Source organism: Gossypium hirsutum, chromosome A13 (genome assembly GCF_007990345.1).
Source record: "Gossypium hirsutum isolate 1008001.06 chromosome A13, Gossypium_hirsutum_v2.1, whole genome shotgun sequence".
Classification (NCBI taxonomy): domain Eukaryota; kingdom Viridiplantae; phylum Streptophyta; class Magnoliopsida; order Malvales; family Malvaceae; genus Gossypium; species Gossypium hirsutum.
Window position 1 is genome coordinate 3,160,338 of NC_053436.1, and position 16,536 is coordinate 3,176,873.

At 35.8% G+C, this 16,536-nt stretch overlaps 2 protein-coding genes across 2 annotated transcripts; one reads left to right on the top strand and one right to left on the bottom strand.

The window, feature by feature from the left end:
• Positions 1-1,179: 1,179 nt before the first annotated feature.
• On the top strand, positions 1,180-7,078 carry LOC107913503 (RNA-dependent RNA polymerase 1-like). The gene is given in 5 exon segments (NM_001327084.1): positions 1,180-1,313; positions 2,013-2,576; positions 3,169-5,000; positions 5,425-5,575; positions 6,110-7,078. Coding segments are annotated over 4 exon segments (3,333 nt in total). The 5' UTR covers positions 1,180-1,313; positions 2,013-2,063; the 3' UTR covers positions 6,947-7,078.
• A 2,792-nt stretch (positions 7,079-9,870) lies between these two features.
• LOC107911457 (stem 28 kDa glycoprotein) lies at positions 9,871-16,348 on the bottom strand. The gene is made up of 3 exons (XM_041084477.1): positions 15,937-16,348; positions 10,287-10,496; positions 9,871-10,082 (listed from the first exon to the last, which is right to left on the bottom strand). The coding sequence occupies exons 1-3, from the start codon at positions 16,326-16,328 to the stop codon at positions 9,902-9,904; spliced, it is 783 nt and encodes a 260-aa protein (XP_040940411.1). The 5' UTR covers positions 16,329-16,348; the 3' UTR covers positions 9,871-9,901.
• Between the last annotated feature and the right edge of the window lie 188 nt (positions 16,349-16,536).

Below are 16,536 nucleotides of genomic sequence, written 5' to 3' on the forward strand. Positions count from 1 at the left end.
AAACGTAGCACATAAAATCATAATACAATAGGTTTTACAATCAAATGGGCTCTCGTAAATAATGTTCCTCACTTAAATGAATTTATAATTTTATTATAAATTCATAGTAGAATATATGATTTAAATCCAACTACTCTTGTATTTATTATAGCTTCGTTCTTAATATCTTAATTCACAAACAAATTTTTTAAAAGTTAAGTGGATGTCTAATTATTGACATGTGCATCCGTTATCTTAAAATATTTTAATCTAAATATTTTTTTGAATAGTTAATATTTATGATCACAATTACAAATTAAATGCCCGTAAATATCCAAATATGTCATTATTCTTCGTAAGTCCACAAGTAACATTCTAAATAACTTTGGTACAAAACAGAAAGAGCAAGTGCACGATGATGGATGAATGAAGCTTACTTCATACATTGAAAAGGGAGTCGTGTCAAATAAACATGTTAGTAATACTGGTAAAATACTAAAAATTGATGTATTTTAAAATATTAAAAATTTAATTTTTATTAAAATATTCTTAAAATACAATCAATTTTTTGTCAAATTATTAATATTTTAAATGTGATTAGTCAATGTATTTTTTTAAAAAAATAATAATATTTTTTTACAACATTTTACCATTTCTAGTAATTTCTATAAATTTCTAATAATTTTTAAAAAATTGCAACATATTTTAATTTTTTCAAAATTATGTATACTTTTTATAATTTTATTTATTTATTTATTTTTGTAAATTTGTAAAATTTTCCAATTATCGCATTATCACTGAGATAAGTGGATAATGCCGGTCATAAATATTGTTTTTTAAGATTGAGCACAGCGGATAACCCCACTAACTCCTTCGCAAGCAAGTTTCGGAGAAAGGCAGGCCGTACGACAGACAAACCCGGCCCAATCGCCTTTTCCGTTGATTTCCATTTTCCACGATAGAAAATTCCACGAAAATCTTCACGTAAAAACAAAATCGCTGACGTGGCCAAAAGCCATTCGCTATTAGATAGGGAAGCCAATGAAAATTGGAAAAATATATAATAATTTAATGTTAAAAGTGTGACGTGGTCAGCAGAAGCGATTTGCAGAACATCCTGCAATGTGGGGTGCGACGGAGGAAATCACGGCATTTTTCTTCGTCTGTTTGTCTTCTCTGGATCTTTAAAATTATTTGAGTAAATTGACTAAAAGAGTTGACAATCCAAGATTCTAAGTAAAGTTTTAGTCTTTTATGTTACTCTCACTCTAATATCAATGGAGTTTGGGTTTAGTTATCGTTATGAGTGATCATTCATCTTCTTCTTGTCTTTGGTAAAGCCTCTTTCTTTTCTTTCTTCTCTTAATAATGATTGAAACTAGACGTTCAATTTGAAACTGAGTCACAATTTATTTTTCTTTGATAAACGTAAAAATCTTTCTTCTTCATGGATGTTGGGCGCAGCCTTTTTCTCTTCTTCTGCTTTTTAAATCTTGATTTCCTTTTCTTTTTTCTATTTTGAAAGTGTTTGTTTGGGCAGAGGAACTGCAAATCCTCATTCGCATTCATGTAAAATTCACATATGTCTGTGCTATAAAATTCATCTTCTAGTGATTTAGCCATTAGTTATGGTACCGTGTTAGATAGGAGTGACTGCCCGGCATGAGTTCTGTTGAAATCCGTTTAACGATTTGAATGTGATCCTGTAGTTGGTGAAGTTCGCTTTTATATATTTGGAGAATTAGTATATCCATATTTCATTTAATAAGAGGTAGGGGTTGTCAAGATCGAACTTGACATTAATGCCAACTGAAGATTTAAATATATATGATATGGAAAATTTAGGAATTTAAAAAAAAAAAAAAGATAACATAGGCCATTACTAGTTAAAAAAACATTGATTGTTTTGTTGCTTCTTTTCCTTGTTCTTTATGAAAGTTTGATTGTTGTTTCTTTGAACAGCAGCTTAACTTGTCTCCCATGTTGGTGCATTTGAAGGTTTTTATTTATATATTGGTCTCTGGTTTTTGCAGTTAATTAATTGTATGCTGTAAGGTGGTAAGAGCACAGAGTGAATTGAGACAATGGGTAAGACGATTCAGGTTTATGGGTTCCTCTCAGATGTGTCTGCAGGAGAAGTAAAGACATTTTTAGAGGGATATACGGGCAGAGAAACTGTTTATGCCCTCAAGATCCGGCAGCATAAAAAGAGTGGCAGAGCATTTGCTATTGTGCAGTTTACCAGAAGCTCTGATGCAGGGCTAATCATAAGGTTGGCTAATCAAAGGCTATACTATGGGAGATCATATCTTAAGGCTCGAGAAATGGAGACTGACATCGTGCCAAAGCCGAGAGTGTTTTTGCACACAATGGAACGTGTTACAGTGAATTTTGGCTGTCAAGTCTCGGAAGAAAAATTTTATGTTCTCTGGAAAGCAGATAATGTTACTCTAAATTTTGGGACTGGAATGCGGAAATTGGAATTTCTACTGTCGTATTGTAGCTCAAAATACAAGCTTGAGCTTTTCTATGAGAACATCTGGCAGATTGAGCTGCGTTGTCCTCACAGTCAAACCTCAAAGCATCTTCTGATTCAGGTTGCTTTGCTAAACTTTCATCATAAATTCATCATTAGTCTCAATTGTATTATCCTAGCTTCCTAGAAATAAGAGTTTAACATAACATCCTTGCCTCCAGATAACAGGCGTCCTCAGTCAGTCAGCTGCATATATCATATTTCTTTTGCTGATCATTAGTCTTCTATGAAATCATTGAGATGCCAACATGGTAATTGGATGACATTGTCATATCCATGTAAATTATATAGAGTTTTTCATTTCTGTTGATCTGGGGCACTAGATCTTTTTGGCAATTGAAAACTAATACCTGGTGCAAATCAATATAGATGTGCTCGAGAAGGGGTACAGATCAGCCCATATTTTACTTTTAAGATTGTAATAGGCAGTTCAAAATGGTGATTGCTAGATGGATTTAATATTGTCTTATGAAACATGTCTCATGCAAGGTCGTTTATGGACTATTCAGTAGCCATACCTGAGGAACTAACTTCTTCATTGCAAGAAGTTTCTGCTCTTCTGTTGATGCTAAATACAATTTCTTAAAGTTTTATCTCTTACAAATGATAATTGCTTGTGTTGCTTTGTGGTTTCCTTTTCATTTTTATTTTAGTTATTTGGCGCTCCCCGGATATATGAGAAAGAAGTGCCTGCTTCTGAATGTGTATTTGATGATCCCTTGCTTAACTATTTCAAGGATATGCCTGATGATCAATGGGTAAGGACAACGGATTTCACTCGTTCTAATTGTATTGGACAGTCTTCTGTATTATGTTTGGAGCTTCCTCACAACCTCCAACTTCCAAATTTTCGGGAGAACTTTGCTTATTACAAAGAAAATGAAGGCAGATTGGTTTTGGAAAGTGGTTCTTCTTACTCCTGCAATCTTAGTCTAGTCCCAATTGTATGCCCTTCGCGGGTAATTGACTTGCCATTTGAAATCTTGTTCAAGGTTAATCTGTTGGTGCAAAATGGGTGCATCCCAGGACCAGCACTTGATGATACTTTTTATCGATTGGTTGATCCTTGTAGAATGCACAAAGTCTACATAGACCATGCGCTGGAGAAACTTTATTATCTAAGAGAATGCTGCTATGAACCTTCGAGGTGGCTCTTTGAGGAGTACAAAAATTTCTCAAGATCGAGGAAATATCAAGGTTCACCTACTATATCCTTAGATGAAGGTTTGGTATATGTAAGAAGGGTTCAGATAACGCCTTCTAGGGTCTACTTTTGTGGTCCTGAGATTAATGTTTCAAACCGTGTGCTACGCCAATTCCATAATGATATTGATAATTTTCTTCGCATCAGTTTTGTTGATGAAGAGTTGGAGAAGATCCATTCTACAAATGTGCAGGCAAGGGGTAGGAGAACTGGTATTTACAAAAGGATTCTTTCTACTCTTAGAAATGGCATAGTGATTGGGAATAAGAGATTTGAATTTCTTGCCTTTTCATCAAGTCAATTACGGGAGAACTCAGCTTGGATGTTTGCTTCAAGAAAGGGGCTCACTGCAGCAGATATAAGGTCATGGATGGGAAATTTTAGTAAAATAAGAAATGTGGCAAAATATGCTGCTAGACTGGGCCAATCTTTCAGTTCATCAACTGAAACTCTTAGTGTTTCTAAAGATGAAATCAACCTTATTCCAGATATAGAAATTATGAAGGATGGGATTAAATACGTCTTTTCTGATGGAATTGGAAAAATATCAGCTGAATTTGCGAAGAAGGTGGCAGCTAAATGTCGGTTGAAGGGTTGCACTCCATCTGCCTTTCAGATTCGGATTGGCGGATTCAAAGGTGTTGTGGCTATTGACCCGACCTCATCTTGGAAATTATCCCTCAGAAAGAGTATGGAAAAGTATGAATCTGAGAACACTAAACTGGACGTTTTGGCTTGGAGTAAGTATCAGCCATGTTTTCTGAATCGCCAGTTGATTACCCTGTTATCTACTCTTGGAGTTCCAGACTATGCTTTTGAGAAAAAACAAAGAGAAGTAGTTGATCAACTCAATGCTCTCCTGACGGATCCTTTAGAGGCTCAGGAGGCTCTGGAGTTAATGTCTCCAGGAGAAAATACTAACATTCTGAAGGAAATGCTCTTGTGTGGTTATAAGCCTGATGCTGAACCATTCCTTTCAATGATGTTGGAAACTTTTCGAGCTTCGAAGTTGCTGGAGTTGCGGACTAAAGCCAGGATTTTTGTTCAAAAAGGAAGGTCTATGATGGGATGTCTAGATGAAACTAGGACCTTGAATTATGGCCAAGTTTTTGTGCAGTTTTCTGGATCTAGATCTGAGCGACGTTTTATTGTTCAGGGTAAGGTAATTGTTGCCAAAAACCCCTGCTTGCACCCAGGCGATGTGCGTGTATTAAGGGCTGTCAATGTGCCTGATTTGCACCATATGGTAGATTGTGTTGTTTTTCCACAGAAAGGAACCAGGTACGTAAAGGGCATACTCTACCTCTTCTTGCTACGCTGAGAAAGTGTTCTTTCTTCATTATACTTTGCAAAAGCTGCCTTTTATTTTGTTTCTATTGTTGTAGTGTATGATTCTATCTTCTTCTTTTTTGTCCCTTTTTGGTGGAGTTATCATTGATTGTTATGCGGTAGTAAAAATGCATGTTTTTTTTCTTCTTAGTGGAACTTGTTGAGCAGTTCCTTTACAAGCAGAGTATTACTGAATTACAGATTTGCTATACCTGTATTCTTTTGCATATTTGTGCTAAATCCTGCCCAATTTATGGAAGCTATCTGGTGCTTTAAGTGTCTTTAACATGATAACAAGATGGTAGGCTTGATTGTATTCTTTAATATTTCACAATGCATGGTGATTTGCTGACACTGAATAGAATCAAATTTTTAGACCTCATCCCAATGAATGCTCTGGAAGTGATCTGGATGGTGATGTTTACTTTGTCTGTTGGGACCCTGAATTGATTCCATATAAGCAAATCGATCCTATGGATTATTCACCCGCTTCAACAACCAAATTGGATCATGAAGTTACCATTGAGGTAATAGTTTTTTAGGTATTGAAGTATTCAGTTATATTCCACTTGAATTTATCTAATAGTTATTACTTTTGATTATCCTGTTCTCTTGTTATAGTTTCATGATGCTGAAATGCATGATTCCTGCTCCCCCCCCCCTCCAACATTTTTTTTGGTTCCAGAATGTCATTGGTTTAACATTCTTCCAGATTCTCATTCTGCCAGTTGGCACTAGTATAATAATTATAACGACCTGAACTCTGTGTTATTTTGAGAGTTGTTTTCAACATAATTTTTCGTTGGGTATTTTGTATAAATCCGCTTGGAATATGTGCAGAAAAGTTTCTTGATACTTAAGTTCACATTACGAAGGCTCTAAACTAGTGAAATTTTTACTCAGGCTCAAGTTTATTATTTGTATTTGTTTGCTGTTGTAATCCATTCTTTGTGCTTGCGTCCTTTTTTGGACTGATATCTGTTGGGTTTGCTTTACTGTATTTTGTTGGGTTGTGTAGATATAATTATGAGATTTTTGATAATTGCTACATGCTGGTGCAGGAAATTGAAGAATACTTCACAAACTACATAGTCAATGACAGTTTGGGAATAATTTCAAATGCTCATACTGCTTTTGCTGATAGAGAACCTGGCAAAGCAATGAGCCGCCCATGTCTGGAGCTTGCAAAGCTGTTTTCAATTGCAGTTGACTTTCCGAAAACGGGTGTACCAGCTGAAATACCACAGGAGTTGAGGGTCAAAGAATTTCCGGATTTCATGGAGAAACCGGACAAGCCAAGTTATCAATCATACAATGTTATTGGAAAGCTTTTCCGAGAGGTGAAGAACCTTGCACCCAATGAATGCTCGATTAAGCTCTTAACTCGGGAAAAGATGAAGAGGTTTTATGATCCCGACATGGAAGTTGAAGGCTTTGTGGATTATATCGACGATGCTTTCTTCTACAAAAGTAAATACGATTACAAATTGGGGAATTTGATGGACTATTACGGGGTCAAAACGGAGGCTGAAATACTCAGTGGGGGTATCATGAAAATGTCGAGATCTTTTACGAAGAAAAGAGATGCAGAATCGATCAGTATGGCAGTGAGATCATTGAGGAAGGAAGCTAGGTCATGGTTCAATGAAAAAGGAAGTGAGCTGGATGAAGAAATAGATGATGCATATGCAAAAGCCTCAGCTTGGTACTATGTCACATATCATCATAGTTATTGGGGTCAGTATAATGAGGGAATGAATAGGGATCATTTCCTGAGCTTTCCTTGGTGTGTTTATGACAAGTTGATCCAGATCAAGAAAGAAAAAGCAGCTCTTCGGGAAGCTTTGGATTTGTCGTCTCTGGAACATCGCTTTCAACGTGGATTCCATTTGCATTGAGGTGTTTTGGCTTATGTTTCCTGTTTACTGAAGTAGGTAAATATGGGTATAGCTCATGTTTCCTAATGAGACTGAATGTTATATATATAATGTAAATATATCCACTTTAGTATGGATTGTGCAAGTTTTAAACCTGTTGTAAAAAAAAAGGAGATTGTATTAGTTTGTGATCCGCAAATTTAGTATATATCATTTAAAATCCTTTGAACTGATAAAAAATGGAAAAACCCCTAATCGGACATAACATTTCACTGAGTCTATTAGGACACTTTACAAGTATTATCACTTATTCATCTAACGCATACATGTGAACATATCATACAAGGGCACTTTTACGTTCCTTTGCATATTCATGATCAATTCCATATTAATATTAGACTTTATACGCGAACCTATTTCACAAAATAGTTCCTAATAGTGGAAAGTCATATTTTCAATTGCTCTTTATCCTTTACACAATAATTCTCATGTTTTAACATGATACCGATTAAAAGCATGAATTAACCAATAAATCTCATTTATGGCCAAAAAGACAATTACTCATTTTAATAATATAATTCCTAGGTATCAAAACATACTTATTAACATTTTCATGACAATTAATATCTCTATATCACATATTTGGTTAATTTAGCATTTCATGACTAACAATTTTAATATAACTCATTATTGACTAGACCTGATCATAGGCTAGGCCAACCGCCCAGTCCTGAAGGCTCGCTTAAAAAATGGGAGGGTTTGAGCAAATATATATACTCGAAAAATAAAATTGGACAAAAAATAGTGCCCATTTTTTAAACAGACTAGGCCTCCGGTAAGAATTTTTGGCCCGGCCTCGACTTAACCTGAATTTGCCTAATTTTTTTCTAGCTATTTTGATGTTGGTTGCTGCTATTTTATTGTTATTGTTTTGATATTGTATAACTCTTATTTTATTATTAATTGTGCTATTATTTTAGAGGCATTTGTTTGCTAAGTTGCAACTATGTTAATGTCATTTAAGTATAAAAACTTTTTTAAAAATATATTTTAAATAAGGGAAAATATTTATTTTGATTTTTTAGTATATTTAATACAGGTGAGTCGAGTTGAGCTTGGGTTTAGAATTTTTTATTTGGGTTGGGCTTGGACAAAATTTTAGACTCATTTTTTAAACTAAGACCTAGCGTAAAAAACAGATCTAAAATTTTGCGTTAACCCAACCCAGCCCGTACCCATAATCAAGTCTATTATCGACTTATTATATATTTTCTAAGCCATAAAATTTACTAGTTTATTATAAAAAATTCCATCCCATATTTATCACCTAAATATTACCTATTTCATAAACTTTTAAGATAAAGTAAGTAAGAGTATCCTACCTTTTAAATGCTCCACAACATAAAACCCCATGCTTCCATAATTTTGATTCCGCTCTCAAATTTGCTTAGAAATCCATTCCCCACCATTTTCACATTTTTCCCTATTCATGAAAATAATCAAAAATTAATATGTAAGTTTCCAAAGCTTTCTCAAATGGAAATTCTCAAATATTAGACTTGGATGAGTAGAAAACATCATTACTAACTTTTATAAGATTTTCTCTCTCAAACTTCTATTTTCTCACTCAAACATCGAGAAATCTTAAGTTAAAATTCGGTGATCGAGAAATCTTAATTAAAATTCAGTGAAAATAACGGTGAATTCTACGTAAGAAGATTGTTTTCTAAGTGATTTCAATAAAACACAAGTTTGGGTTTTGAAATTCTTGAAAATTCTAAAGAAAAAGCATCAAAAATGAAGAAAAATAGAGAAATGATCAAATTATCCTTTTAAGGTAAAATTATCTTATTTGGCAAATTGAATAACAAAGAATGAATTCTCACGACTCATTGAACAAAATCGAAAAAAAATATTTTAAAAAATTATAAGAAAACAATCTTACACTAAAGAAATTAACTCTAAGAGTTGAAAATTTTATTAATGAATGAATAAATGCCTTTAATAAATAATGAAGAGACCTTTATATATATAGGCTAGTTAATTACATCAAACAAAACTTTAAAGTATAATGAAACTCTAATTAATCTAAATAAGAAATGATTTTAATAGAACTAAACTTTCTTGTTTACTAAGAAACATAAAATTGTTAAACAACTTTAATAAAACCTATATATAATCAAAATTAGGCTTTAAACTCGAACTCAATATGATTTAAACTCGAATTAAAGCACGAAACTTGAAATTTTCAGTAATAATCTCGTCTAAAAATTTTGCTCACGCAGTCTTAAGTAAAATAGTCATAAGTTGAGCTCCCGAACTCGATATCAAGTGATTTGAGTTTTCAGACTCAAAATCGAGTGACTAAAAATGCGTTTCGAAGCTAAGAGGTAACTCGTCAGATGCTATACAGACATCTCAACCCAGAAATGCTTGGATCTTGGTAAATTAGCAGCTTGGTTGAATTGACTTTAATAAATTCCACATCATCGGTGCTTGTATCACCAGATAGATATATTTACCATTTTTGTTTTGCCTACTGCACACTCTAGCCCCTAAAGTATACTATTTTTTCTACCTTGGTCATTAAAGATTTTTTTGGCCCACTTCAATTCATAACGTTTTTAAATGTTATCAATTCAATCCTTTGAATATTAAAAAATAATGATTGGAATATCCAACCAATCATATGCCATCCCGTGTCATATAATGACATTATAGTAATGCCATCTTCCCAAAAACATAAAAAATTTTAAAAAATTGAAATTATAAAAAAATATATACTAAAAAATTAAAAAGTACAAAAATATGAAATTATAAAATTCCAATAAAAATATAAACTTTTACTAATTTTATTATAAATAAATCTTTATTTTATTTTATTTTATTTTATTGCAAATTTCCATACACATAATAAATAAATAGTACATAAATCAATGGCCATTCTCCTCCAGCTGGCAAGATGGTGATATATCTTCAGCTAATGTAATACATTGGATCCGGCAACTTGAACGTCCGGTTACCGGTATTGGTCCCCAAGAGATCACTCCATTGATCACCTATATTTCCAATGATTCTATACCCTTTCTTCTCCAGCATTTTTCTCTCGTTTGACTTGTAAAATACAGCTGTCTTCCCTGAATACTTTGATGGTTCCCTACACTCAAAGTGAAGCGAAAAGAAATGTCTTTAAGGTATAAAAAAAGTGAACAAATATGGTAAGAAATTAGTAATGATGTTAATGGTTAATATGATAAAGACAACAGTTTGCAAAATAGAGGCCAAAGATCCGGAACACACCATAATGACATAACAGTTAGTTAGCATTTGAAGGTAGGGTGAATGCAAGAGTAGAACTTACTTGAGTATAAGCTTGTCCCAAGTGTGGTATCCAACATTCTTAAGATTTGAAGCAGTTGTGTTTCTTTGAGATTCTTGTCTTCCTGTTAAGAAAACAACCTTAATCCCTAAACTCAATAACTTGTTGTAAAGCAAAAGACTCTCCGGTAATGCTGGAGCAGCCCCTTCCATTACCCACTCATCGAACAATGTGGCATTGTATGGCTCCGCTCTGAAAATTTCATAAAATAGTGAGCCTGCTGTTGAAAGGTCAACAAAGGTAGGAAGCAACTTGTTAAAAAGGTTGAGCAAGTTGCACCGAATGTTGAAAAGTTGAATGGGATAATTGCAATTTTGGTCCCTAATTTTTAGGCCATTTGCAAGTTAGTCCCTGAACTTCAACTATAAATAGGCCTTTTCATTTTTCATTTCAACTATCCCAACCAATCTTTCTCTCTTAGTTTTCTCTCTTCTCCCATTTGAGAATTCTTAAGGAATTCTATTTGTTTGTAATATTTTGGAGATAGTAAAGTTATCATCTGGTGTTAGTGCCCGAGGACGTAGGTATAATTTACCGAACCTCGTTAAAACTCTTGTGTTCTTTCTTGTCCTATTTTTCTTTCAATATTTGAGGGTATAATAGTAGTATTTAATTGTGCTATTAAATTACTATAGAAGGGATATTCTGTCTAAGGAAAGACTTGGTATTTAAGAGATCCATCTGATCCACCTCTCTTTCCTGGGAATTGAACTTTGTGTGATTTTTTAGTACAATAATTTACACGCTTCCGACCCTATTGGAACAACAAGTGGTATCAAGAGCCGAAGGTTAATCGTAGTATGCTCTGTGGTTGCAGTTTAAACTGATCTTCCACATCAGAAAAGATTTCCTTAGGTATATTGAAAGATTATGGAGAAAACGGTCGGTGTAGGAGCTTCAACATCGTCCATGTGGACAAGACCGATAATTTCAAATGCAAGACTGGCCGTGGAGATCTTTGATGGCACAGGCCATTTTGGTATGTGGCAAAGTGAGGTTCTAGATGCCCTTTTTCAGCAGGGTCTAGACATTGCCATTGATGAAGAGAAACCAGATGATGTACAGGAGAAAGATTGGAAGGCGATCAATCGGTTGGCATGTGGCACAATTCGATCATGCCTTTCTCGAGAGCAGAGGTATGCTTTTTCAAAGGAGACTTCTGCAAATAAGTTGTGGGTGGCACTTGAAGAAAATTTTTTGAAGAAAAACAGTCAAAATAAGCTCCACTTGAAGAAAAGACTGTTTCACTTCACATACGTCCCAAGTACCACAATGAATGATCACATCACCAAATTTAATCAGTTAGTCACTGATTTGCTGAATATGGATGAGACATTCAAAGATGAAGATTTGGCTTTGATGCTGTTGGGGTCACTTCCTGAGGAGTTTGAGTTCCTAGAAACTACTCTACTTCATGGCAGGAGTGATATATCTCTGAGCAAAGTCTGTGCGGCCTTATACAGTTATGAACAGAGAAAGAAGGACAAACAGAAAAACTCAATCAGAGATACAGAAGCTTTAGTAGTCCGAGGTCGTTCATACACTCGGAAGAAAACTCAAAAGGGGAGATCAAAGTCAAAGTCCAGACTCGGGAAAGATGAATGTGCTTTTTGTCATGAGAAAGGCCACTGGAAGAAAAATTGTCCAAAGCTGAAGAATAAGGGAAAAGCTGCTGTAGATGCTTGTGTTGCTAAGCATGATACTAGTGACTCTGAACTATCACTGGTTACATCATCATCGTCGTTCCATTCAGATGAGTGGATATTGGATTCGGGTTGTACCTATCATATGTCCCCTAACCGGGAGTGGTTCTCTGATTTAGTAGAACTAAATGGAGGAGTTGTTTATATGGGCAATGACAATGCCTGTAAAACTGTTGGGATAGGTTCAATCCAATTAAAGAATCAAGATGGATCAACCAGAGTTCTGACTGATGTTCGGTACGTGCCCAGTTTGAAGTAAAATCTCATCTCATTGGGAGCCTTGGAATCCAATGGTTCAGTTGTTACTATGAGAGATGGGATTTTGAAAGTGACATCTGGCGCACTTGTGATATTGGAGGGCATCAGGAAAAATAACTTGTATTACTACCAAGGTAGTACAGTTTTGGAGCAGTCGCTACAGCTTCCGGTAACAAAGAATTGGACTCAATGCAGTTGTGGCATATGAAGTTGGGACATGCCAGCGAAAAATCCTTGCAAATTCTGGCAAAGCAAGGATTGTTGAAAGGTGCAAAGGCTTACAAATTAAAATTTTGCAAGCATTGTGTTCTGGGAAAGCAAAAGAGAGTGAAATTCGGTACTGCTATCCATAATACAAAAGGTATTTTGGAATATGTTCACTCAGATGTGTGGGGGCCTTCCAAGACACCTTCATTGGGAGGAAAACACTACTTTGTTACTTTTGTTGATGACTTTTCCAGAAGAGTTTGAGTGTATACCATGAGAACTAAGGATGAAGTGCTTAGAGTTTTTCTTAAATGGAAAACTATGATCGAAAACCAAACTGGCAAGAAAATCAAGCGGCTTAGGACGGGCAATGGAGAGGAATATAAAAGTGATCCGTTCTTCGATGTGTGCCAAGAGTATGGTATTGTTCGACACTTCACAGTTAGGGATATACCACAGCAGAATGGATTGGCAGAGCGTATGAATCGAACATTGCTGGAGAAAGTTCGATGTATGTTGTCCAATGCTGGGTTGGGCAAGCAATTTTGGGCTGAGGCTGTGACATACGCTGGCCATCTTGTTAATCGTTTGCCATCATCTGCATTAGAAAGAAAAACTCCTATGGAGGTATGGTCTGGAAAACCGGCTACAGATTATGATTCTTTACATGTGTTTGGATCCACTGCATATTACCATGTGAAGGAGTCAAAGTTAGATCCGAGGGCAAAGAAAGCTCTCTTTATGGGAATCACTTCTGGAGTGAAGGGATTTCGTCTTTGGTGCTTAAGCACAAAGAAAATGATCTGTAGCAGAGATGTTACCTTTGATGAATCTGCCACATTGAAAAAGGTAGCAGATAAAGATATTCAGACGAGCAATACTCCACAGCAGGTGGAGTGTACTCCAAAACAGGTGGAGTTTGAGCAGATGGGGATTTGCCCAGTTAATAAGTCTAATTCTCCAGCCACAATGGAGGAATTAGAGGTTGAAGAGGTTCTGACCCAAGAACCACTAAGTACACCAGAACCAGTTGCAGTTGCAAGGCCACGGAGAGAAATTCGTAAACCTGCTCGATTTATTGATATGGTGGCCTACGTCCTTCCCATTGTTGATGATATTCTTATCACTTATCAAGAAGCAATGCAAAGCTTAGAAAGTGATAAATGGAAAAGCGCCATGGATGAAGAAATGCAGTCTCTCCTGAAGAATAATACTTGGGAATTGGCGCAATTACCAAAAGGTAAAAGGGCAATCGGATGCAAGTGGGTATTCGCAAAGAAAGATGGATCTCCTAGCAAGAAGGATATTCGCTACAAGGCAAGATTGGTAGCTAAAGGCTACGCTCAGAAGGAGGGAATTGACTACAATGATGTATTTTCCCCTGTTGTGAAGCATTCCTCTATTAGAATTTTGTTGGCCTTGGTAGCACAGTTGAATTTGGAGCTAGCTCAACTTGATGTTAAGACGGCTTTCTTGCATGGTGAGTTAGAAGAGGAGATCTATATGACTCAGCCCGAAGGATACACAGATGCTGGTGGTAGAAATTGGGTTTGTAAGCTGAACAAATCGCTATATGGATTGAAGCAATCCCCGAGGCAGTGGTACAAGCGATTTGATAGCTTTATGAGAAGGCAGAAGTACACAAGAAGCAAATATGACAATTGTGTATATTTGCAGAAGCTGCATGACGGATCTTTCATTTATCTACTCTTGTATGTTGATGATATGTTAATCGCTTCGAAGAGCCAAAATGAGATAGATAAGCTGAAGGCTCAGTTGAATCAAGAGTTCGAGATGAAAGATCTAGGTGAGGCCAAGAAGATTCTCGGCATGGAGATAAGTAGAGATAGACCGAGAGGCAAGCTCTGTTTAAATCAGAAGCAATATCTGAAAAAGGTATTACAATGTTTTGGTGTAAATGAAAACACAAAACATGTAAGTACCCCACTTGCTTCTCATTTGAAACTTAGTGCTCAATTATCTCCGAAGACTGAAGATGAAAGAGAATATATGGCGAAAGTCCCATATGCTAATGCAGTTGGGAGTTTGATGTATGCGATGGTGTGTACGAGGCCTGACATTTCACAAGCTGTTGGAGTTGTGAGCAGGTATATGCATAATCCTGGAAAAGGACATTGGCAAGATGTGAAATGGATTCTACGGTATCTTCGAAAAACCGTAGATGTTGGTTTAATTTTTGAACAGGATGAAGCACTTGGTCAGTTTGTAGTTGGATATGTTGATTCCGACTTTGCTGGTGATTTAGATAAACGTCGTTCAACTACGGGGTATCTGTTTACTCTTGCGAAAGCCCAGTGAGTTGGAAGTCTACCTTACAGTCTACAGTAGCTGTGTCTACTACAGAGGCAGAATATATGGCAGTTACAGAAGCTGTTAAGGAGGCTATTTGGCTTAATGGATTATTGAAAGACTTGGGAGTTGTTCAAAGTCACATTAGTCTATATTGTGACAGTCAGAGTGCTATTCATTTAGCGAAAAATCAAGTCTATCATTCAAGAACCAAGCATATCGACGTAAGATATCACTTTGTGCGGGAAGTCTTTGAAAAAGGAAAAATTCTACTTCAGAAGATTCCGACAGCAGATAATCCCGCAGATATGATGACCAAAGTGGTAACAACAATCAAGTTTAATCATTGTTTGAACTTGATTAACATCCTGAGAATTTGAGCACCTACAGGTGTATGGCGCTCGAGAGCGCATTTAGAGGCACTATAAAAGATAACTTTATCGAATTTGGGGAGTTGAAGGAAGTGTGTGAAGATGTGATTATCCTAATCAAATCTTCAAGGTGGAGATTGTTGAAAGGTCAACAAAGGTAGGAAGCAACTTGTTAAAAAGGTTGAGCAAGTTGCACCGAATGTTGAAAAGTTGAATGGAATAATTGCAATTTTGGTCCCTAATTTTTTAGGCCATTTGCAAGTTAGTCCCTGAACTTCAACTATAAATAGGCCTTTTCATTTTTCATTTCAACTATCCCAACCAATCTTTCTCTCTTAGTTTTCTCTCTTCTCCCATTTGAGAATTCTTAAGGAATTCTATTTGTTTGTAATATTTTGGAGATAGTAAAGTTATCATCTGGTGTTAGTGCCCGAGGACGTAGGTATAATTTACCGAACCTCGTTAAAACTCTTGTGTTCTTTCTTGTCCTATTTTTCTTTCAATATTTGAGGGTATAATAGTAGTATTTAATTGTGCTATTAAATTACTATAGAAGGGATATTCTGTCTAAGGAAAGACTTGGTATTTAAGAGATCCATGTGATCCACCTCTCTTTCCTGGGAATTGAACTTTGTGTGATTTTTTAGTACAATAATTTACACGCTTCCGACCCTATTGGAACAACACCTGCAATATTAGAGATGTTTCGGAGCAGATCTATGGATAATATTGAAGGACATTTTTTTTATTACTTTGCATTGGTTTATTAGATTAGACAGATACCTGAATCCATGCTGGGCATAATAAGGGGAATTGGAGAGGGTAGTCTCGTCAATATAAAAGATCCAAATATCCTTGTCGTCGCCGGCCAGCTTGAGGCTTTGGGCGTATAGAAAAGCCTCCTTAGCCACCGCTCTCGAGTCTTTCCGATACTGCTTCCTTAACATGTAGTGACCTACGTATTCTTCACACTCTTCTGGAACAGTTTTCCACCCAATGATGTTGTTGGTCTCGACGGCGAGTCGCCAACTCAGGCACGATAACCCCGGTATGGAATCTCCTCCGGCACCGGATCTTGGTCGGAGGAGATGAATCTGTTTTATGATACCCGCTTCGCATGTTCCCTCTGAAATTGTTAAAATGTTGGCTAGGAACCAGAGCAATAGCAGTGCCATGGCAACGCTGCTGTGTTTTGCTTTGCTTGAGAGCTTGCTTGCTCTTGCGATTCGCTTCTCTTTAAATACACCACGTTTAATGAAATTGTGATTTCACGTATATCTTATCGAATAATAAATTAAATTTTTTTAAGAGAAAAAATCTAATTTGTTATTTTGAAAAAATAATAATAACATGAAATCACAATTTCATACAATCTTTTTTTTA